Source organism: Phaseolus vulgaris, chromosome 9 (assembly GCF_051622355.1).
Source record: "Phaseolus vulgaris cultivar YP4 chromosome 9, ASM5162235v1, whole genome shotgun sequence".
Classification (NCBI taxonomy): domain Eukaryota; kingdom Viridiplantae; phylum Streptophyta; class Magnoliopsida; order Fabales; family Fabaceae; genus Phaseolus; species Phaseolus vulgaris.
In genome coordinates, this window is record NC_143506.1 from 39,562,257 (window position 1) to 39,586,854 (window position 24,598).

The 24,598-nt window shown below is 34.3% G+C and overlaps 2 protein-coding genes across 3 annotated transcripts; both read left to right on the forward strand.

Annotated features, from left to right (window-relative positions):
• Nucleotides 1-516: 516 nt before the first annotated feature.
• Nucleotides 517-12,418, forward strand: LOC137820251 (calmodulin-binding transcription activator). 2 transcript variants are annotated; one of them, XM_068624222.2, is made up of 15 exons: nt 517-727; nt 881-1,028; nt 4,257-4,382; nt 4,875-4,990; nt 6,168-6,256; nt 6,427-6,472; nt 7,310-7,439; nt 7,825-7,941; nt 8,023-8,081; nt 8,918-8,954; nt 9,084-9,301; nt 9,590-10,287; nt 10,580-11,126; nt 11,635-11,934; nt 12,030-12,418. In XM_068624222.2, the coding sequence occupies exons 2-15, from the start codon at nt 965-967 to the stop codon at nt 12,087-12,089; spliced, it is 2,607 nt and encodes an 868-aa protein (XP_068480323.1). In that variant the 5' UTR covers nt 517-727; nt 881-964; the 3' UTR covers nt 12,090-12,418. The 2 variants fall into 2 exon arrangements, with proteins under 2 accessions (XP_068480323.1, XP_068480322.1); XM_068624221.2 differs by having other exon boundaries at nt 8,918-9,301.
• A 1,956-nt stretch (nt 12,419-14,374) lies between these two features.
• Nucleotides 14,375-22,297, forward strand: LOC137820789 (conserved oligomeric Golgi complex subunit 4). Its single transcript, XM_068625034.2, has 3 exons — nt 14,375-15,073; nt 19,964-20,930; nt 21,583-22,297. Exons 1-3 carry the CDS (start codon nt 14,448-14,450, stop codon nt 22,210-22,212), a joined length of 2,223 nt encoding a protein of 740 aa, XP_068481135.1. The 5' UTR covers nt 14,375-14,447; the 3' UTR covers nt 22,213-22,297.
• The last annotated feature ends 2,301 nt before the right edge of the window (nt 22,298-24,598 follow it).

The window sequence follows — 24,598 nt, forward strand, 5'->3', positions numbered from 1 at the left end:
TGATAAAATAAATAAATTTTTAACTATTTTTTATTTTTAATTTAAAAAACATGATTCGAATTGGAACAAATTGGTTGATTGAAAACAATAAGCCCATTTCTTTTGATTTGAGGATAAAAGTTGTAGTCAACAACTTAAGAGTTTTAGTCAACAATATGTTGAAAAATGCGATCAAATTGTTACACATTTTTCAAAAAATAATAGAAAAAGAAAAATTTATGTTTTTTAAGAAAAAATCAGATCAAATTATTTTCGACCAATTATACTAAATCTCATTATCATTCTCTAAATTTCGGGGAAAAGAGTGAGGAAGATAATGCATTTTTTATAAACAAAATCAAAATACTCTAATTTAAATAAGATTTTACGATTTATTTAAAATATTTATATCAATTCATATTTTTTTCTTTCACTTTTCACATAATTAGACATTTTTTTTTTCATTTTTAATTAAATAATTCAAAACCATCTCACTTTTGTTTTCTTTTTCTTTCCTTTCTGCACTTTTTTTCCTTTGCTTTCTTTTTAAAATCAATTAATCATATCCGAGGCAAAGATTGACCTTTAGAAGATGGAATATTATCGTTAGAAAAATAAAATAATTCGAAAATTAAAAAGAAAAATAGAAAGTGAAGAAAAAGGAACAGAGGAACCAGTGTGATTATTGTTAAGCTCCGAGCAGCGTTTCTCTCTCTTCCGATTCCAGCATACCCGTTTGCGCAATCGGGTAAAAGTTCTCACCTTTTCTTCCTTCTCTCTCTGCCCATTTGACTTTGACCATTTTCGTTTTCTGTTCAGAACTCATGCTTCTCTATATATTATTTATCTGCGTGTACTCTGCTCTTTTGTCTAATCATGTGTTTGCTGACTGCTTGCTAAGGTTGTCGGTGATGCAACTGTTGGTTTTGTGGTGAAAGAAGGAGGTATTGGGGGCCAAAATTCGCCCTTGGTTTGTCTTGTTGTGATGGCACACGACTTAACGGGGCAGCTTGTGAGTTCAGAGATACATGGGTTTCATACCTTGCAGGGTACTTGCATTCTTCTTCTCTTACCTCTCTAGTTGGATTGTGCTCATGTTTGGTTGAACCTACACTTTCATTAAGTTTCAGTTTTCTTTGAGAATTCCCAACTTTTTTTTATGTTTATTTGTGTCATGGTTTTATTTATTTACTGGGGGGGTTGAGTTTTGTGTGGAATTTTGACCTGTTAGTTCTGTTATCATCGGATTCGCAAAAAACTTTGAGCTGACGGAGTCAAGAGAAATAACACCCTCAGATGTCAAAAATTCCAAAGGACTTATGTCTTGAGGTGCCTTTGTTTTATTCTTCAAGAATTTTACTTGTAAAACACAACTAAGAAGCAAGCTTGTTAACTCTCAAATTCATATGAAATACTTGGCTAACTTTTATCCTTAAAGCATACTTGTAGTCAATTTAATATGATATATGATGTCACGAATTATACATATATAGATAAATTGCATGTAAACTTTGTTCTATCTCATAAAAAGTATTTGTTAAAATTTTTCAAATGTTCATTATCAAAATATATCATCAGTCATCGAACTATTTTATCAGCACAAGTTCTAATGTGTCTCATACAATAATACTTATATCTTATTACTTTGTTGTTCACCATAAATAAACTCTCAATCACTTTTGGGTGTGTGAATGTGTCTTCAATAACATGTCTCTTACACTTATAGTGCCTCTTCTTATTTGCCTTTGATCCATTGTCTTCCATTTTTATGGTGGTTAAAGTGGCAGAAAAAATAAGGTCAGCCAATAGAACTATTGAAAACAATATAAAGCCATCCAAGGGCACTTATGAATGTAGTTTCTTATAGATGATTACTTACTCATAGACACTATGAATAATGCAAGAGTTGCACAAAGAAAGACATTGCAATTGAAATATTGCCAGAGGCGTAGAGGCAAGAATTGCATGTTCCATGCAATCATGTTTTAGAAACAGAGGCATATTACTCAAAGAAAGAGAATTTTGTTGGAGATCCCACATAGTCTAGAGATAAGGTCGGTTTAGTATATAAGTGAGTGTAAATCTTATTTTACAAGTCGATTTTGTAAGTTGAATTAGACTCAAAGTTCAATTTTTTAAGATGGTATCAGAGTCATTTAGAGTCTATCATAGTGAGAGTTTGTTGGGCCTATCGTACCACTAGCTATTGGGTCGTTATCGGATCATCTATAAATATATAGTTCCACACACGAGTTGGAAATCTCACCTTATAAGTCGATTTTGTAAGGTTGAGTTATGCTTAAAGTTCACTTCATAAAAAATCTTAAGAACTTATTTTTTCTTGATATTGTTGGATAGAAAAATTTAACATATAAATTAGAGTAATAAAACAAATAGTAAATACCATCAGAATTAAAAGACAGAAAATGTGTATAATAGGCATCATGTATATTAGATATAATAGATGAAAAAAAGTTTAGGATAGTCTGGGTTGAAGTGTGACACTAGATAAAAAATATATTTTATTGTAATGGCAGAGTATTTATATATAAGTAAACTGGAACTTATATTTTGTGTTTTGCTCTCTTTTTCTCAAAGAGCTGAACACTATTTATGAGAATAAGATCCCAAAAGCACTGCCTAAATCTACCAGGAGCTCGATAACAGTGACATAATATTCCCAAAAAACTTGACTAAGATAAACTCTGATGGACTCTGGTACCATTTTAATAAGTAGGTTTATGTCCAATTCAACCTCACAAACTCAACTTATAAGATGAGAATAGTCCTCACTTATATATTATAATCTGACTTTATTCCTAGTCAATTTAGGATCTCCAACAAAATATTTTAAATTTTAAATTACAAATATAAACATATTTTCCAACAGTTTTTGTCTCCTAAAGATGCTAGAGTGTGATTTTCAATGCAACCTTGAAGTTAAGAAACAGAGTACTGCTGGTTTGGTTGTAAGAGTGTTTCTTCTTCATCAAGTTTGAACTTCTCTTGGTGTTTCTGGGGAAAACAAGTAATATGAGATTTTGTTAATTGATCTAGTACTGGCTGCTGTTTAAATTTGATGAAGTTCAAATACTTTTGGGAGAACTGACAAGAAATCATTCCTTGAGAACTTAATTTATGGGTATTGGTACTGAAGTTAAAAAAAAAATGGTACCACGACAACTCCCCTGTTTTTTGTGTTTCCTTATAGTAGAAAATGCTTTTCGTTTAGATACAATTTTCTATAAGTGCCGCTAGAAAAGAAGATAAGCGGGTAACATGAATTGAATTTCTCCCAGAAGTTAAAATTAATTTATGGACTTCATTTTTATAAAAGATTTCGCCAAAAACTAAGGTGCATAAGTTGACTTTGACTTATGAGATAAACTCAATTCATTTTACCTTCTTATATTCTTCCTGTACGTTGATATGAAGTAATTTATTGGAACTGTGCTTAAATAGTGCAACGATCTTTTACCATATGTTTGAAATACTGTGCTGAGCACTGACTTAAACTAAATTGAACTTCTTTAAAATATTATTAAAAATAAATTCTATGTATTGTGTTTGCTATGATTATGAGTAAAATTGTTTCCTGTTAATGCTAATATTTATAAGATTTAGGAATTGTTACTTGTTAGTGTCTTATTAGATAGACAGTTGTGACTGGCAATGTTGTTATATAACCATTATAGTGCTGCCATATCACTATAATTTTTGACCCTCTGCCATAGGAAATTTGGGAAGGGAGGTCTGGTATGGGCGCACCATACATATGACACAATGGCCTGTTTATATGCAGAATTTTTGCATTCCTCCATCTTCCATTGATAACCTTGGTGACTGCAGAATATATTAATTTGGAATTTTACATGCTCAAACAAAATGTTGCAACATATATAGCGAGAAGGTTCATGACTTTACAAGGATTGGTCCCAAGAGTCAGTAAGCCAGCTGAGATGTCAAACATAAATATCAATATTAGCTTTTGTTAGGATCCTAACTGATTAAAGAAAGTACAAAGTTAAAACCTCTAGATGTGAAATCATGGCTTTAAACTTTTGGTTAAATATGGTATAGAAACTTGTACTTTTAAAGATGGGGTTTGTAGGAATCTTACAAAATTGTATTTTCTATGTATTTCTTTTCTGTTTGCTTCCCACTGCAAATATTATCACTACCACTACTACCATACCAATTGTGTGGTAAATGATCAAAGCATACAAGTCATGTTTCTTGATTTGTTTTTCTAAAGTAATTTCTTATACGTGGCCCAGATCTGGAAGTTACTAATACTATGGAGGAAGCAAAAAGCAGATGGCTTCGTCCAAATGAGATTCATGCCATGCTCAGTAATCACAAATATTTCAAGATTAATGCCAAGCCAGTGCATTTACCCGAAAGTAATCATATGCTACTATTAACAGCAACTTGATGTTTGTAAATTAGATATGTATTGTCATATAGATTGCTTCTCATCATTATTGTTCTTGTCTCTTTCAACTTCTATTTTTTATTTTTCATGTAGCGTCTTGATTTTCTTGCTCCTGAGCATTTCATGTTTTGTACACTATGCTATAAATTTGTAAACATGTAGATCTTTCAATTCATGTTGAAGCACATCTCAACAAAAGGTAAGATAGGCAAAAGAAGAAAAGGCTTTATACGCAAATTTATGCATTGTTCAAGTGTGTATGTTATGAACATAAAGCAATGTGTAAAACCTCCATGAATAATTTTTGGCATTCTTCCTTCATAGATCTATCAAATGAAATTTTAACTAGAGTAATATTTTTGCATCTAACTAGTATTTTCAGTATTGAGAATTATATGATGCCCAACAGGATTCGAATCATCAGTGCTAATGCTAGATTATATTTTTGTTTGTAAAACAGGTGGTACTATTGTACTATTTGACCGCAAGATGCTTAGAAACTTCAGAAAAGATGGTCACAATTGGAAAAAGAAAAGTGATGGGAAAACTGTTAAAGAAGCTCACGAACACTTAAAAGTGAGGATTTCATTTCCTGGGTGTTTATTTGAAGTTTGGTGTTAACAGCTACGCCATTAAATAAAGCTTACTGAACATGTATCCAGGCCTTTTTAATGGTTTCTCCTGTGTTGAATTTGATCATTTAATGCTTTCTCCTACCATAGCAAAATTGGTCTTTTTCAATATAGCAATGTTTTGTTGTGCCTTCCTTGATCCCATTTAATTGGACTCTGGAAGTAGTTTAACTGAAGTTTTGTTTTTTTAGAGTGGCCAGTGGCATCAGTTGATCAGTGTTTCTTCTTCTTTTAGGATGACAAATAATGTGAAATAAATTAAAATTTGGAAAGTGACAATTATTTTAAAATTACCAAAGTTCAAGTTATGGCCCAGTAATTAACTGTCATTTTATACTTATTAGCTAGTTCAATGGCCAGTTTAACCTAATACTTAATTTAGTAAGCCTTCTTATCAGCTTTTAGCTAGCTTATTTACTAGATTTCTAAAACAAACCCCTAGCGAACTACACCTAATGGTATATGGCCCCGTGGTAGTTATCTCTTAAGTATAGAGGGGGATAAATTATCATCAGTATATTATCTTCCTTTTTCTTTTAGTATGGTATTTGAAGGGAATAAAATATCGTGGCATTTGGGAGTTTTTGACATTATGTGGATTTAGACATCATTTCTGTTAGATTTAGGATTATTAATTAACTAATTGGATACTGCTAGATTTACATCTCATATTCTCTATGCTTTGCACATCTACAGTTGTAAACTTATAATATTTTTTAATGTTTTACCAATTAAAATAATAGTGGCAGTTACTGCCATTAGTTTTAAATTCTAATACCATCAGTTTTGGCTTGATGAAGAGGAATGCATTGCATGAAGTTTAAAAATTGAGGGACCAAACTGAACATTTTTAAAATAGAGATGTGAAATTGAACTTTGTACTTAAATAGAGAGATTGAAAAAGTAATTAATTTATTTTCATCGTTCTCGCTCAGTGACATGAGGAATAAACTATGTTTTCTCTTTACTCTTGTCATCATATTACACCATACTTTTTCTTTTATCAACTTCTTTTTCTACAGTATTTTGTTATATGTAATTCTAATGTTCAATTCAATCACTAATTATTCATGTGTCTAATTTTTTTCATTCCTTTATCATTTTTTGTCCTATTCAATCAGGTTGGCAATGAAGAAAGGATCCATGTATACTATGCACATGGCCTAGACAACCCAACCTTCGTTCGTAGATGTTATTGGTTGCTTGATAAGTATGTTTTGCTTGACTTTAGGTTCCCAATTCTAATATATCATGTATGTTTGTATTTGTGACTGAGTTAGTAACAGGGGTTGTGTATTTCTTTCATTTTTATTGAAAATAGAAAGAAAAGAAGTTTGCAAATGGTAATGTGAGTTACGATTGGTATGGTTTTGTTTTCAGGAGTTTGGAGCACATAGTCCTCGTTCATTATCGTGAAACAAAAGAGGTTGTGTTTGTCGTTCTCGTTCTTCCTTATTCCTCTACAAAATTAACTTCATATCTAAATGAGATTATGATAAGATTGTATTGTTGAAATTGTGATAAAATTATTGAAATTTTATGATATAGAGGCTGAAAATGTGTTAGAATAGTTGATTGATTTATATGCAATCATTGCCTTATATTACGTAATACATATTACATAATTAGGCCGAATATCTTGTAGATCTTGTAATATTTGATCCCTAGTTTTGAGAAACCTCTTCGAGCAATGTTTCTATATATATGATAGGGCTGGGCAACTCTCTCCTAAGCAAACTTTTCTGTCAAAAAATTGTTCTTTGTCTCTGTTTTGTTGGTATTAGAGCTCACATTATGTGGACCTGATCATTTGAGTATGTCTGGATGCCAAAAATTGTTTATAAGAATAGTGTCTGACACTATGTTTTTAAATTTTTCTGGTTTGAAATTTCATTTATTCTCTCGAACTACTTCATTCTTTTTTTGTTTTTTGTTTTTATTTGGGAAGGGGAGGGGGGATAAAATGGTCTGGTTGGAAATTCACGGTGTTGTTTGCCAATGCATATATTTAAAGGCTTCTTAAGCTAAGAAAAAGCTCCTCTAAAGAGTTTGTGTCTAGAGTGAGCAACTGGTGCATCCACCCTAAAATTTTAGTAAAATAATACTCTAATTCAAATTAAATCAAAGGTGCATACACCCTTACTGAATTTAGAGGAGCCTTTCCCTTCCACTGTTGGAGATGTGCCGTTTATGCTTTTGCATTTGAACTAGTTACTGAATAATTTGGTTTCTAACCTTTGTTTGGTGGTGGTTTATGACACAGATACAATTGCAAAGTTCTCCTGTTACACCTGTAAATTCAAATTCAAATTCAAGTTCTGTCTCTGATCCAGCTGCATCTTGGATTCCATCAGAAGACTTAGATTCTGGGACGAAAAGTGATTACAGTCCTGGTGAGAAATAACTTTTAGATGTCCACATTCTTACAAGTTATATTCTTGAAGCTGTCAATATGAATGACTTACTACATTTCTTTGTGATATTGGGATCTTATATTCAAATGCTAAGTGTTGGTTAGAAAAAAAGAAGCAGGATAATAAAAAGATAAAGAGAATGAGTGCATGTCTTCATACATTGAAATTTTTTATTCCTTCCACTCCAACCACTTTAGTCTTATGGCCATCTTTCCAAAGGAAACCATAAATCAGTCCTTTTATTGGTTATGATCTAATGATCCCATATGTATTATTACTGTTGCTGTCATATACATACTGCTGCTTTCTTTCCTTGACTAGGTATATATCCTCATCCCTTCTATCTTTTTTTGGAGATAAACAGAGCTTAATGTCAATTTAACAGTCAGAAGTTATGAACAGAAGCTTCATGAGATTAATACACTTGAATGGGATGACCTAGTGGTTTCAAATGCCAACACTTCTACTACATCTAGTGGAGGTAATTATTTGTGCTTTAACAGAATCAGTTGCTTGTTGTGAAACAACGTTGTTAATTATATGTTAAATTTACTTTTGGCAGGCAATGTTCCACGTTCAAATAACCAAAATCAAAGTTTACTGAGTGGAAACTTTGGCAATGTAAGATAGTAATGCCTTTATTTCAGCTATGTTCTTTTTTAAGCTGTGTTGAGCTTCTTCATAATGCTTTATGGAAGGTTTTATCGGATCATTGGTTCGTCGAATTTTCTTGAATAGAAAAATGATAGAGATTGGGCATTATGCAGCGCCTAAATCCCACATTTAGTAATATGAATTTTCGGTGAAGCATTTAAGTGTTTGAGTCTCCCCTCTTAATAACTAGCTTTTTGAATGTGGGTTTCCCAAGTGTTTGAGTACATGTTAACTTAGTATTAGAGCTAGTTGTCCGTGTCTAGGAAAGGGCTACCAACCAAAAGTTTTGACTGGTGGTGGGTTCTAACCAACAAGTTGATTGAAGTATCATCATGTAAAGTATCAGAGTGAAAGTCATCAACAGGTTGACTCTTTGGGGCAATGCTATGATAAGGACTTCGGTATTATGAGGTGCAAAGTCCCACATCGAGGAGTATGGGACCTTCCGTTAGTAGCTAGTGAGGGTGAGTTTGTCAAGTGCTTGGATGCTTTAAAAATTTGTTAATAGAAGATAAATGAAGTAAAACACAACTATGGGAAGGGTAAGATATTCCTTGAAATAGAGGAAAATAAAGAAAACCTTGGGGTACATTGGTGTATGATATATCTTTCGCACTTATATATGTACGATATAATATATTTTATATATCACTTAAATTGATGGTAAAAACATATAGGGTTGTTGTTTATATAGATAAAATTGTCTCAATATGTTCTTGTGTTCTTCTGCTCCTTCTTTCTGTCTATTTTCTAGAAATTGTGATAGCTGCTGTTGTAACCTATATTAGGCTTTTTGTTACCAGGCATCCAGTACTCCTTCAGCAGAAGTTCCTTCTTTAGGTAATATAACTCACTCAGTTTCTGGGAGCAACGGTGTTCCTTACGGTTTCTCTGAAACTATTAATCTGCTTAAAAATAGTCCTACATCTCCCTGTGGCGTTGATACCTTGGGCACTTTGGTCAATGAAGGCTTGCAAAGTCAGGACAGCTTTGGAATGTGGATGAACAACATCATATCAGATAAACCGTGTTCCATGGACGAGTCAGCTCTTGAAACATCGATTTCTTCTGTTCATGAACCATATTCATCACTGGTGGCAGATAATCAGCTATCTTCTCTGCCTGATCAAGTATTTAATCTCACAGAGGTGTCCCCTGCGTGGGCATCTTCCACTGAAAAAACAAAGGTTTCCTTTTGCTTCTTCTCACATGTCTTATTGCTAGTAATTATTTTCTGTTATAATTGCATCCTTTGGCACCAAATGTAATATATAGTTTCTTAGTTTATTTGTCTGCATTTTTGTTCAGTCTTAGTATGGCTGTCGAATTTCAAAGTTTTAATATGAAACCTAGAACTTAAATAAGCAGCACAAGCTTTCATTTTCAGCAGGCACCATTAGCACTCTGGCTACCATTTTTTATTTTATATTTTTGCAATTATAATTTAACATTTCATGTCTCTATACTTCTTGCAGGTCCTGGTAACTGGATATTTTCATAGTAACTATCAACACCTTGCAAAGCTCAACCTAGTGTGTGTCTGTGGTGATGTAAGTTTTCCTGTAGAAATTGTTCAGGTTGGGGTTTACCGATGCTGGGTACCACCACACTCCCCTGGATTGGTCAATATCTATTTGAGCTTTGATGGCCACAAGCCTATTAGCCATGTTGTTAATTTTGAGTATCGTACTCCCATTTTGCACGATCCAACTGCTGCAATGGAAGAGAAATACAACTGGAATGAATTTCGACTTCAGATGAGGCTTGCGCATTTGCTCTTTTCTACAGACAAGACCCTTGATATTTTCTCTAGCGTAGTATCACCAAATGCAGTAAAAGAGGCTAGAAGATTTTCCTTCAAAACATCATTTATCTCCAAAAGCTGGCAATACTTGTTGAAGTCAATTGATGACAAAACAACTCCATTTTCACAAGTAAAAGATAGCTTGTTTGAAATTGCATTGAAAAACAAATTAAAGGAATGGCTTTTAGAACGAATTATTGTAGGCTGCAAGAGTACTGAATATGATGCTCAAGGGCAAGGTGTAATTCATTTGTGTGCAGTACTTGGATATGATTGGGCAATCACCTTATTTTCTTGGTCAGGCTTGTCGCTAGATTTCCGTGACAAATTTGGATGGACAGCTCTTCATTGGGCAGCTTATTATGGAATGTATGATACATGGATACCTTACTTATCTGAACAATTAGCCTAGCTGCAACCACATTGACCTTAAAATCATTTTGACTCGACTTCATGTCCAAGTTATTTTCCATTTCGTTTCATTGTACAACATAATATAATCTCTATGATCTTTTCATGAGATTAGACACCAAATGATATTTTCAGTTTCCATATAATAATACTTTCTTGTGCGTTTTTTTTCCTCCTTTTAATCAAGTTATGAGTGTGAACAAACTTTTCATTGTTTATTTGATTTAAAATTTAAATTTTGTTTCTGCAGGGAGAAAATGGTTGCAACTCTGCTGTCTGCTGGGGCAAGGCCAAACGTGGTCACAGATCCTACTCCGCAAAATCCTGGTGGATGTACTGCTGCTGATCTTGCTTTTATGAACGGCTTTGATGGCTTAGCTGCTTACCTTTCCGAAAAGTCTCTGGTTGAGCAGTTCAATGACATGAGCTTGGCTGGAAATCTCAGTGGCACACTAGAAACTGCTTTAACTGATCCAGTAAATACTGAAGACCTCACTGAGGACCAGATGTACTTAAAGGATACATTGGCAGCTTATCGAGTGGCTGCTGGGGCCGCAGCACGCATTCAAGCTGCATATAGGGAGCATTCTCTAAATTTAAAATACAAGGCAGTTGAATTTAGCAGTCCAGAGGATCAAGCACGTCATATAGTAGCAGCAATGAGGATTCAACACGCCTTTCGCAAGTATGAGACAAGGAGATCAAATGCAGCTGCTGTTCGAATTCAGCATAGATTCCTTACACGGAAACACCGTAGAGAATTTCTGAACATGCGGCGTCAGGCTATTAAAATTCAAGTAAGAGCTACTCTTCTTGTCTATTATCGTTCATTCTCTTTAGTAAACACATGTCCTGTTCCACAAGTTATTTGGGACATTCATAATCATCCAAGCACCTTTATTGGCAACATATTTCAATATTTTTTTAGTTGAATTTAAATAAATTTTACCATTTTATAAGAAGTGAGCAATACTATGTGATTTTGTTAGAAAGGTTACCCTTGAATCATAGTTGTCTGAAATATATTGGTGTAGTTCAATACCATGTGATTTCTGAATCTGGAATTGGACTAACATTACCATCTAATGATAGCCTTGGGAGAGATCATTGGCAGTGCAGTGGTAGACAACAACAGTGACACTTGAAAATGTATCTTAATTGTTTGGTTATTGCTTGGGGGATAATTTATCTATGCATCTATAATGTGTGAGAGTTTGTATCTAAAGTTTAATCAGGACCAACAGCTTGAGTAGATAATACAATTTATACCCTGGAAAAGATTAATGGCATATGTTTAAATTGCAGGCTGCTTTCAGGGGGTTTCAAGTCCGGAGGCAATATAAAAAAATCATATGGTCTGTTGGGGTGCTAGAGAAAGCAATTCTGCGATGGCGGTTAAAGAGAAAAGGCTTCCGTGGTCTCCAGGTTAATTCTGCTGAGGATGGGAAGCAGGAAGAGGGTGCAGAGGAGGATTTCTTTAGGACCGGCCTGAAACAAGCCGAAGAACGTGTCGAGAGGTCTGTCGTACGTGTGCAGGCCATGTTCCGATCTAAGAAAGCACAAGAAGAATATAGAAGAATGAAGCTAGCATATAGTCAAGCAAAGGTTGGTAACATGCAAATGTCAAATGTCAAATGTTTCATGTTTTGATTTTGTTTTATTTCACATGTCTGTTTCCTTTGTTGAACTGCTTTGTGCAGCTGGATCTGGAAGTTGAAGATTTCATCTCTTCTGAAGTTGACCTGTTATCCGACATATAGCTTGGTATCTTCCCAAAACAAGGTTTCCCCATAATTGAAATGTAGCAAACTAGTGAATTCTTGGTGTCTTCTTTTGTATAGTAGTGTGTAGATAATGTAAATTCCCTGGTGTAGATCTAAACCAATTTGCTTAAATGTCTTGAATAGGCAGTCTTTGTGTTTAGGCTCCATATTAGGGATGCTTCTGATGCAAGATCGAGTTTGTAACTTACATAACAAGCCTTCTTATATTTGAATAGAGGTCATATTTGCTGAAACCGTGTTTGAATGATACAATGAAAGGCTTATTACCATATATAACACTTAATTAGAGATTTTGACCCTCTAAATCAGATATAACTTGCATATATACCCTATTTACTGAACTATAAACTGCTACATTCTCAATACAAAATATTTAATATGATTTTGAATAGTTTCCTTCAAGTTGAAAAGCATATTTAATTATGTTGGAGATTCCATGTGAAACTAGAAATAAGAACATTTCATAGTATATAAGTGGATGCAAACCTTATCTTTTAAGTTAGTTTTATAAGATTGAGTTAAGCTTAAAATCTATTTGTTAATATGATATCAGAGTTATTTAGAGTTTATTAGTTTGTTTGACCTTATCATTCACTATCGGAAAGTTCACTTCTTAATAAAATGCACCAAAGCGTGGATATGTGCTTATGCTTGGCACATTGATTTGCAGTGATTTGGTGATAAAGTTTAGTGGATGAGAATTAAGAAAATCAAGTTGAAAGTTGGTGAAATGTAGAATATACAACATAAATAATAGGTATTTTGAAGTGTTTTACAAACATAATCGAATGGGACACCCAAATATATGTGTTACTTATAATTTAATAGTGTTTTTTTTCTTCAATTATAGTAATAAATTATTAAAATAGTATTGTTAAAAGAATAAATAATTTGTGTGCTTGATTTCCTTTTTTTAATCATTTATTTTTGTTGGTGTTGTATGTAGTGTTTATGAGTTAAATGTATTTTATTTTCCCATTGAACTTTGTTGGAATTCCACAACATAATAAATAATTAAAAAAAGCATATTAGGAGCAATATGTGAGGTATTTGATTGTCATAAATTAATATTATTTGCATAATCTCTTTAATTCGAAACTTTATGTGAAGTGTCATCTAAATAAGCTTGGAAATATTATCATTGTATTCTTATGAAACTATCTTTTCACAATTTCATAAAAGAATATAACCTCCTCACCTTATTATGACAACAAAGATGCAATTAAAACATGACGTAAGCCGATTTAAGTTATTAATAATAGTTTATAATGTTAATTATTTTTCATTAATTTGCCACATATATTTTTAATAAAGTTTTCTATCTTGTTTAAATTATGAATTTTTTTAAGATTGGGATTAAATTTTTGTGTAAAGAGTTTTGTTAGAACCTCTTTATTGTTTTCCTAATAAATGATGAAAAAACATTAACACTTTATTTTTAGGCTAAATATTGTTAGATCTCATGTTTATTTTTACTAATATTTTGTTGGATGAAAACAAAGTTACACTTACATTTGAAAATAACAATTTACTTTTCAGTACTAACCAAACATAAGTGTTGTTGTGATTATGTCATTTATATAATTTTTTTAAAATAAAATAAAATTTAGGGAACAACTTTTTATATATAATAAGTTAAGAGGTTCAAACACTTCTCTTAAATGACGTGATTGTGTCGGTCACACGTATCAAACAATGATACTCATAGGACACGCATTAATGAAGTGTCTAATTCAACAAATATTTGTTAGATTTATGACAATTCTAACACAGGTATAACACACTTTTTTTTAAAAAAATACATTAATTTTATAAATACTCGAACTTTTTGTATAAATTTTTATTATAATTATAACAACAAGAAACAAAACATTTTGAACTAGTTATAAAAACATCTTTCTATTATAAAAAAAATCTGAAACATATTTGTGCACATAAATTTTTTTTATTAATTTATATAATTTATAATTATATAATATATAGATTCGTGTCCTGAGTCTTACATTCTAGAGATTATACGTATTTCTGTATCCGTGTGTCGTATCAGTCTCTATCGTATTAATGTCCATACTATATCGTATTAATGTTCGTGTCGTGTCATATTAATATTTATTTTAAGAGTGTTTTGTTTTTTATTTTATCATAAACTTATATTATGTATATGTAATTTTTAAATATTATAAATTCAAACTATAATTTATATTAATCAAAATTTATATGCGTTTTAATAAAAAAAAGTTGTTAAGTAATTATTTTATTAAAAGATGGTGCGAAAATATGTTATTTGGTATCTGATCTGAGAACTGGGTTGTTGCAATTGATGGTGTGAGAAAGATGAATACGCCTGAGGCCAACGGGAATAATGTAGCGGACGAAGAAACCCTCGCCAACTCAATTCATTTCGGCACGGCGGAGGCCGTCGAATACGTGCGTACCCTCACCGACGTCGGCGCCATGACGCGCCTCCTCCACGAGTGCATCGCTCACCAGAGAGCCGTTGACGTAGAACTCGACGAGCTTCTCTCGCAGCGCACTGACCTCGACCGTCACCTCCTCCAGCTCCAGCGCTCCTCCGACGTCCTCGACATTGTCAACTCCGACGCCGATTACATGCTCTCCAACGTCGCCTCCACCTCCGACCTCGCTGACCAGGTCAGCCGCAAGGTCCGCGAGCTTGACCTGGCGCAGTCGCGCGTCCGCAACACGCTCCTCCGCATCGACGCCATCGTGGAGCGCGCCAACTCCCTCGAAGGCGTCCACCGTGCACTCGAGGCAGAGGACTACGAGTCCGCCGCGCGCTACGTCCAGACCTTCCTCCAGATCGACGCGCAATACAAGGATTCCGGCTCCGATCAGCTTCAGAGGGATCGCTTGTTAGCAGCGAAGAAGCAATTGGAGGGAATCGTAAGGAAGAAGCTCTCTGCCGCAGTGGATCAGCGCGATCACCCCGCCATTCTCAGGTTCAATCATGGATCTCTTTTTTTCCTATATCTTAAATTATGAGAGTAATGCATATACATATACATATATACTACAGATAAGAGTAAACAGTGTATGCATATTTTTTTTTCGCTGGAACTCTGCCATCCAGTTGCAAATTGTTATATTTGGTTACATCTTTATTAGAAAATATTCTTTGCTGAAATATAGGCCAGTAAGTTTGTTTACGTTTAATAAGATGGTTTTTAGAGCAGGATAAGTATTTTGCATTATTTTAGTTTGCTAGGGTTGTTATTCGTAGTTTTTCAAGTAAAGCTTATTTAAATTTGCATTTTATGATATGAGAGCATCTTTATTTATCAGAAATATTAGAAGTTCCGATCGGTACTTTTACATTTGGTATCAGAGCTCCACCACAGGCTTCATAAAGTGAGTAAACTACACGTGTTTGAGAGGGAAAACACTAGAGTGAGTTAAACAAGAGTGTTTGAGAGGAAAAAACACTAGAGTGAGTCAAGAAAGTGAAATGGCAGAATCAAGCAATTTTACCACACCATGTATCCCCAAATTTGGTCGAGACTATGATCACTGGATTTTACTCATGGAGAATCTACTTCAATGAGAGAGTACTGGAGTGTTATTGAATCTGGAATCAACAAACGAAAGGAGAATGAACCTTCAGTGTAGCACAGCAGAAGGCATTGGATGAAGCAAAGCTCAAAGACCTGAAATCAAAGAACTGTCTATTTAAGGCCATTGATAAATACATCATCAAGACCATTTCACAGAAAGAAACGGTTAAACAAATATGGGAATCTATGAAAGTCAAGTATCAAGGGAATGCTAGAGTGAAATGTGCACAGCTGCAAAGGTTTCGACGGATATTTAAAACCTTAGAAATGAAGCCGGGAGAATCAGTGAATGATTATTTTGGAAGAGTGATGGAAACAACAAATGGCATAAGGAATTACGGGGCAGATATGAACTATGTGAAAATCGTAAGGAAGATACTTATATATGCTTAGATATCTGACAGACAACTTCAACTTTGTTGTATGCTGCTCAATTGAAGAATCTACAGACATTGATCTCTTAACTGCGGATGAGTTACAGATTTCACTACTTAGTAAGAGAGAAAAGGAGTGAAGAACAAGTTCTGCAAGTTGAACATGGCACACATTACGGACATGGGAGAGGAAGACATAACTCTCAAAGAGGAGGTAGCAGCTACGTGAGGGGGCAAGGAAGAGCCAAAACATTTGCAAGCATAAATGCTATTATATGCTATCAGTGTAAAAAGCAAGGACCCTACCAACTTGAATGTCCACGTCTACAAAAGGAAGCAAACTATGCTAAGTCTAATGAGGAAGGAGTTGCTGCTAATGACACATGCTGAAGTTCAGGGTACTAAGGACAAAGGGATATCGATTGTGGTTGTTCAAATCATATGACAGGAGATAAAAGGTGGTTCATTGAACTAGACGAAAGTTACATAAGTTAGATTTTGAAACAACTTGATAATGTCATTGCAGGGAAAGGAGGTGTCAAGTTTGAAGTGGAAGGATTAACTCAAATTGTGAGTGATGTTTAATTTGTGCCAGACTTGATCAACAATTTTCTAAGCCTAGGTAAACTTCATGGTCATTATAATAAAAGGAGGGACATTCAAAATTTATCATCTCATAGAGGTAAAATTGTAAACAACAAGATGGTCGTGGATCAAATGTTTTTGATTCATGCTATAGTGAAATCACTTCCGAGGAGATGCTTAAAGGTTGAGGAGGAGAACATAGAGGACTTATGGCATAGAAGGTATGGGCATGTAAATCATAAGTTCATTGCTGTCATGCAGAAGAAATGTATGGTGAAAGGGCTACCAAAATTCAAGAAAGTTGATGGGGTTTGCAAGGTGTGTAATATTGGTAAGCAACATCGAGACAAAATACCAAAGAAAAGTCATTGGAGTGCATCGGAAAAACTTGAATCGGTGCATGGCGACCTGTTTGGACCGATCTCTCCAATCTCTAATGGTGGTAAGAGATATTTGCTAGTGCTTGTAGATAACTACTCTCCCAAAACTTGGATTTATTTTCATGCAAACAAAAAAAGGTGAAACATTTGAAATATTCAAATGCTTCAAGAATCTGGTTCAGAAAGAAGCTCAGAAAGCAATATGTTGTTTACAAACAGAAAGGGGAAGAGAATTCACCTTAATCAAGTTCAATCAGTTCTGCATAGAGCATGGCATCAAAAGGTAGTTAACAATTGTGTTCACACTATAAAATGGAGTAGTTGAACAAAGAAATTGAACGATTATGAATATAGTGTGTTGCTTACTCGTCAAGAATTCACCTCAATCAAGTTCAATCATTTCTGCATAGAACATGGCATCAAAAGGTAGTTAACAATTGTGTTCACACTATAAAATGGAGTAGTCGAACGAAGAAATTGAACGATTATGAATATAGTGTGTTGCTTACTCGCCAAGAATTCACCTCAATCAAGTTCAATCAGTTCTGCATAGAGCATGGCATCAAAAGGTAGTTAACAATTGTGTTCACACTATAAAATGGAGTAGTCCAACAAAGAAATTGAACGATTACGAATATAATATAGTGTGTTGCTTACTCACCAAGAAAGAGATGTTGAAGACCTTATGGGTAGAAGCTACGAAGTGGAGAAACCATGTGATCAATAGAAGCCTTACCAAAGTAGTAAAGGAGATGGTGCCAGAAGAAAGATGAAACGGATTGAAACCCATAGTTAACTACTTAGGGTTTTTTGTTGCATTGCCCACGTCCATATACCTAAAAAGAAGAGAACTAAATTGGACGATAGAAGTTTCAAATGTATCTTACTTGGAGTGAGTGACAAATCCAAGGCTTACCTCTTGTATGATCTAGTGTTGAAGAAAATCTCAGTCAATAGGGATGCTATATTTGAAGAAAGAAAGAAAATGGCATTGGAACCCTAAACCCTAAACTCAAAAGAAACAAAACAAAATACTCTTGATTGCGGGTGATGACATGGGGGATTCTGACAAAGAATCAACTATAGAAGCAAAAGTGTGAGCAATGCTTGCAACTTTGAGCACACACTAGAGCCTAAGTAACAACCAAGAAGAGATAGAAGACCACTTAGTTGGCTGTTGGACTATGAAAGTGGAGAGGGTTTCTCTAATTAACAGGAGGTAGGTATGGTTTTGTTTATGTCAAATGGTGATCCCTCAAATTATAATAAATTTGTGAATGATGAAAAATGGATAGAAGCAATGAAACTTGAGATAAATGCCATCGAGAAAAACAAGACATGGGAATTAGTGACTTTGCCAACACATGCCAAGAAAATTGAAGTGAAATGGATTTGCAAAACCAAATTTAACGAGGAGGGCAAGGTTGACAAATACAAGGCCTAACTTGTTGCAAGAGGGTACACACAAACTGAAGGGTAGACTACAGTGAAGTGTATGCTTTGGTAGCTTGATGGGACACAATTCGGATTGTGTTGGCTGTGGCAGCCAAAAGATATGGAATGTTTACCAACTAGATGTGAAAAGTGCCTTCTTAAATGGGAATTGAAAGAAGTATATGTAGATCAACTTGAGGGCTTCATCAAACATGGTGAAGACAAGGTAATAAGCTCAACAAAGCCTTGTATGGATTAAAGCAAGCACCAAGAACATGGTTTAATAGAATCCAGTTATTTCCAGAGAGAAGGATTGACAAAGATCAGTCATGCATGACAATACCCCATTAATCAAGAGAAAAGAAGAAAGACCAATCATGGTAAATTTGTATGTTGGTGACTTTATATATACTAGTAATGATGAAGAATTGTGTGCAAGGTTTAAGAAGTCTGTAAAGAAAGAATTTGAGATGATGGACCTTATAAAATGAGGTTCTTCCTTGGAGTTGAAGTAAGTCACAATGCAAATGGAATTAACGTATGCCAAAAGAAATATGCAAGAGAGGTTCTGGATTTTGGCATTGAGGTATTTAAAGGTACACTGGTTTTTGGCTTGTTTTATAGAAGGACAGTTTCAAAACTTTTGGCATATAGCGACAGTGATTGTGCAAGAGATGTGGGTAGGAAGAGTACTTCAGGGTATGTCTTTCTGCTCAGCGAGGCAGCAGTTTGTTGGACTTCACAGAAACAAGCCATAGTCACATTATCTTCAACAGAGGCTGAATATGTGGCAGCAACCTTATGTGCTTTCCACTGTGTTTGGGTGAAGGGGGTTCTTGAACATATTGGAGTTAAAAATTGTGAGTGTATTGATATTGTTTTTGTGACAACAGTTCATCAATCAAGCTCTCTAAAAATCTTGTGATGTATTGGTGAACTAAATATAATGGTGTCAGATATCATTATCTACGTGATCTTTCAAGTCAGAAAGTGGTGGAGTTAGTCTTCTGTGGAACACAAACGGATCAATCAAGCTCTCGAAAAATCTTGTCATGTATTGGAGAACTAAACATATTGGTGTCAGATATCATTATCTACGTGATCTTTCAAGTCAAAAAGTGGTGGAGTTTGTTTACTTTCAATAAGCCAATTTCTAAAAATCTTGATAGTTATTTGAATTATTCTAGTTTGTTAGGTTTGTTATTCCTAGTTTTTCTCAGTGTAGGTTACGTTGCACTTGTAAAGTTTATTTAAAGTCACTAGAGTTTGCATTTTATGATGAGAGAATCTTTATTTATTGGAAATATTAGAGGTTCCTATCATTACTTTTACAATTAGTTTGTTCACTTTCACATTTGTTACTATCATTCATACAATGATTTTTTTTATTGGATGATAGATAATGTGTATATATTTTTTTGCATTGAGGTCATAAATTGAACTTCATATTATGGTAAGGAAAAAACTTGTTCCACGATGCTGAACCTGGATCAATCATTGCTTAGGTTCATTCGCCTCTTCACCCCACTAGGCGTGGAGGAGGAAGGATTGCAGGTCTATGTTGGGTACTTGAAGAAGGTGATTACAATGAGGTCAAGAATGGAGTTTGAGCAGCTGGTGGAGACAATGGATCAGCGGAATGTCAATTTTGTTGGTTGTTTGACCAATTTGTTTAAGGACATTGTGTTGGCGATTGAGGAGAATAGTGAGATCTTGAGTGGTCTTTGTGGGGAGGATGGTATTGTGTATGCCATCTGTGAGCTTCAGGAGGAGTGTGATTCTCGTGGTTCTGTGATTTTGAAGAAGTATATGGAGTATAGGAAGTTGGCTAAGTTGTCCTCTGAGATAAATGCACACAACACCAATATGCTTTCTGTTGGAGGAGGTCCTGAGGGTCCTGACCCACGAGAGGTTGAGTTATATTTGGAGGAGATTCTCTCCCTTATGCAGCTTGGTGAGGATTACACTGAATTCACGATTTCAAAGATCAAAGGGCTTACTTCTGTTGACCCTGAGTTGCTTCCTCGTGCCACCAAGGCTTTCCGGAGTGGCAGTTTCAGCAAGGTCGCACAAGATTTAACCGGCTTTTATGTCATTTTGGAGGGATTTTTCATGTTGGAGAATGTCAGGAAAGCAATAAGGATTGATGAATATGTGCCTGACAGCCTTACCACTTCTATGGTGGATGATGTGTTTTATGTATTGCAGAGTTGCCTGCGGAGGGCAATATCCACTTCGAATATCAGTTCTGTTGTAGCTGTTTTGAGTGGTGCCAGCAGTTTGCTCGGTAATGAATACCATGAAGCCTTGCAGCAAAAGATAAGAGAGCCAAACCTTGGTGCAAAGTTGTTCTTTGGTGGCGTTGGTGTGCAAAAGACAGGGACAGAAATTGCAACAGCTTTGAATAATATGGATGTTAGCAGTGAGTATGTTCTGAAGCTAAAACATGAAATTGAAGAACAATGTGGTGAGGTGAGTGACGTATATTTTTATTACCTTAAAATATATATCACTAATGAAATTCATTAAATTTTGAATTCCTATGTTAATTTTAGCAGTAAGTACAGTTGGCACACCCTTGCCTTATGCATTGTGTGCCTGGTGTCCCATTATAAGGTTATTTTAGATTCCTAGGTTAGGGATTATTCACAAAATGTGTTTATGCAGTTTGTGTCGTTTAATTTGTGCAGGATGTAGTTATGAATTGTTGTAACATGATTTAGAGTTTTATCTAAAATCAGAATTGTCTATCTTCGGCGGATGCTTAATCATTTAATTCCTTTATGCTGGATCCCCTACATAATTCAGTATATTCGCCTCACCTTCTCATTTTTTTGGCTGAAAATGACTTGTTTTGCTTTCTACCTCCCAGATATGACCATCATCTTTCTTATATTCCAATTCTGCTGCTCCTCTCTGCATAGTACTGTCATCACATTTCAGAAAACTGTTATATTCCATTAGTCCATCCTGATGACAGACTTAACTACCTGCTAAGATTATATAGCGCAATGTCAATTTTTCCTTTGTGGGTTTATAATGTATAGGTCATTCTTTATTTTATGTCTGTTTGCTTTGCCTATCTTAAAGTTGCAAAATTAACGGACTGAATAACTTCATGCAGGTGTTTCCTGCACCAGCTGATCGAGAAAAGGTAAAATCTTGTTTGACTGAGTTGGTAGATTGCAGCAATGCTTTCAAGCAAGCGTTGACTGCTGGCATAGAACAACTTGTGTCAACCATTACACCTCGAATAAGACCAGTACTAGACAGCGTTGGAACAATTAGCTATGAGCTTTCAGAGGTTGAGTATGCAGATAATGAGGTGAATGACCCATGGGTTCAGAGACTTCTCCATGCTGTTGAGACAAATGTGGCATGGCTGCAGCCACTAATGACTGCTAACAATTATGACACCTTTGTTCATTTGATTATTGACTTCATTGTGAAAAGGCTAGAAGTTATTATGATGCAGAAAAGATTTAGTCAGCTAGGCGGTCTTCAGCTTGACCGAGATGCTAGAGCTTTGGTAAGTCATTTCAGTGTCATGACACAGAGAACTGTCAGAGACAAGTTTGCACGTCTTACTCAAATGGCAACAATTCTAAATTTAGAAAAGGTTTCTGAGATTCTAGATTTCTGGGGTGAGAATTCTGGACCTATGACCTGGAGATTAACTCCAGCAGAGGTTAGGCGTGTATTGGGTCTGCGGGTTGATTTTAAACCAGAAGCAATAGCTGCTGTGAAGTTGTAATATCCGTTTATATGCTCTCTTCACATTCTTTCTTTGTTCTACTTTAATTTTTCATCTGATAAGTAATACATCTTCATTCTTACTACTTTTGGTGTTTGGTAAGTTAACATTCAGTTTCATTATGCGACTTGCATTGTTAGCTTCAAAGGCAAAAGAGTAAGCAAGTACTCAGATATGCCACCCGAGAGGCCAAGATAATACGCTTATATACAGAGCATCTTGTGTAAAAAGGTCATTGTTCCTGAATAGCCACTTCCAATTTTGTATTTTTTATTTTGTAAATCAATTTTGAGACTTAGTTCATACTTGTTTAGTAAAGTTCGTTCATCAAAAACTTCACTTCCAAACAACTCTTTCCTGCGTTTTGATACAGAATATAAGTGTAGCATTTATTTGGATAATCAATTGTTATTTAAACCATGGTGCTGGCAAAGTCCAAAGTATCACTTTTCGCAGATTACTTCTGTGATCACATCAGATATGCTGCAAAACATCTTAGAAACCCTTGTAGATATCAAAATTGAGAAATGATATTTTGACGATCCTTTGAGTTGTATGCAATTTTGATCCTTTGAGTTGTATGCAATTTTGATGTGATAGATTTATATATAAATATATATAATAAAGAATAAATTTATAATTAAATAATATTAAAAAATATTAAAATAATAGTATTGAGAGTTGTAATGTGTAAAAATTATGTACTGTCAATTTATCACTACCCATCAAAATTTACACTTTAGTTTGGAAGCTGTTGGAATGTTGAAACTACCATTACTTGTCAATCTGTTTTCTATTTTGAATTTATAATCAATAAGGATAGTTTTCTATGTATTTTTTTCCGGGCATATATGCGTTTAATTAATAATATTTTGGTTAAATAATTAGGTTCAACGATATTCCATGATGCAAATAGCATACCCATAATCCCTAATTAAGTCCACTGCAAAACTTAGTCCACAAGACAAGCTCTTTCAGTATTAGTCATAAAATCCATTCATTTATTAATGCAAGTTTTCAGCTACCTTCCAAAGTCAACGCAGCTAGCTCACTAGGTAGTATGAGTAAACAATCATTGGTGAAAAACAATGCTGCTGTCCATAGTTATATCATCTAACAACACAAGATTCGATGTTTCTGTGGTCATGATTCATGAATTGAACAAAGTTTGGGAGTAACTCTTGGAACCTAAAGTAAGAAGCTGAGTTTATTTCGTTGCTATGGTGTGCATGCAGCTATCAACCTCCCTTTGCTTATAAAAATAAAAATTTATAGGAACTCTTCTACTATGAAAGTATGATTACAACATTTATTTCTCTCATTTTAAAATGAGGATAATACTTAATCTCACTCAACAATAATGAAATACAATGTTTATCTAGTATTTCACTGGGATTTCTAATCTTACACTACAGCGAATATTTATTCTTTATGTTGCTTTTCTTCTCTCTTGTTTGTTTTTCTCTTACTCACAAGCTCCCTTTGTATAGAGGAGAGAAATATTTTTTCACAAAGAGATAATGAATAATTAATGTTTGTTGGATTTTCAAGATACCTTGAAAATACAATCTTCAAATTTCAATGTTGAACTTCATACTCTTCAAGAGAGATATAATTTCAAGACTTTGAAATATCCATTATTAAATATACTCAATAGATCAATTATCAAGAGATTGATCATGGTCTTGCATTAATTAAGGAGAAATTTTCCAGAAGGTAGCACATGAATTAGAAGAGGTAGTTTAACGATAGACATATAAAATCATTGTCAAAATTTGAGTCAAGGAGGCCAAATTAAGGGCAAGATTGACGTATAGTTTTCTTCATAGCATAATAACCACGCCACATCATTAAGCAAATGTTAACAATAATATTGCATATAACATCAACAACGAATAATAATAGTTAAACACCCACGAGGAGAAAAGAATGTGGTGTTATTGAGAGTAAGGTATCCTCTTCATTTGAAGAATTACTATTGGAGTTCTCTTACTCATTTTTAGAGTTATCATTTTGTCTTTAAAATATATAAATTGTTTTTAATCTCAAGTTCCAAACAATGTGAAACTATATATTAAACATATCGGAACATGAGATGAAGTTTTGATTCCATGCTCTTATAAATGGTGAGACGTGTGCAGCTTGATTAAGTGATTTGGAGATTTAAGAATGAAGATTTTTGAAACAGCTTTGAAGATAAAAGAACAAAACGTTCTTGGGAATTTGAGAACGAAGGTTTTCCAAGAAAAAAAAGTTAGGGATAAAAGAATGAAAATGCTAGAGGATTTAGTAATCGAGGTTTTTTTTCACTTCATCCTTAAGCTATATACATATATGTAACAACCTTTTTATGGATTGAAATAAAAGAATTAAAACTAAGAATAAG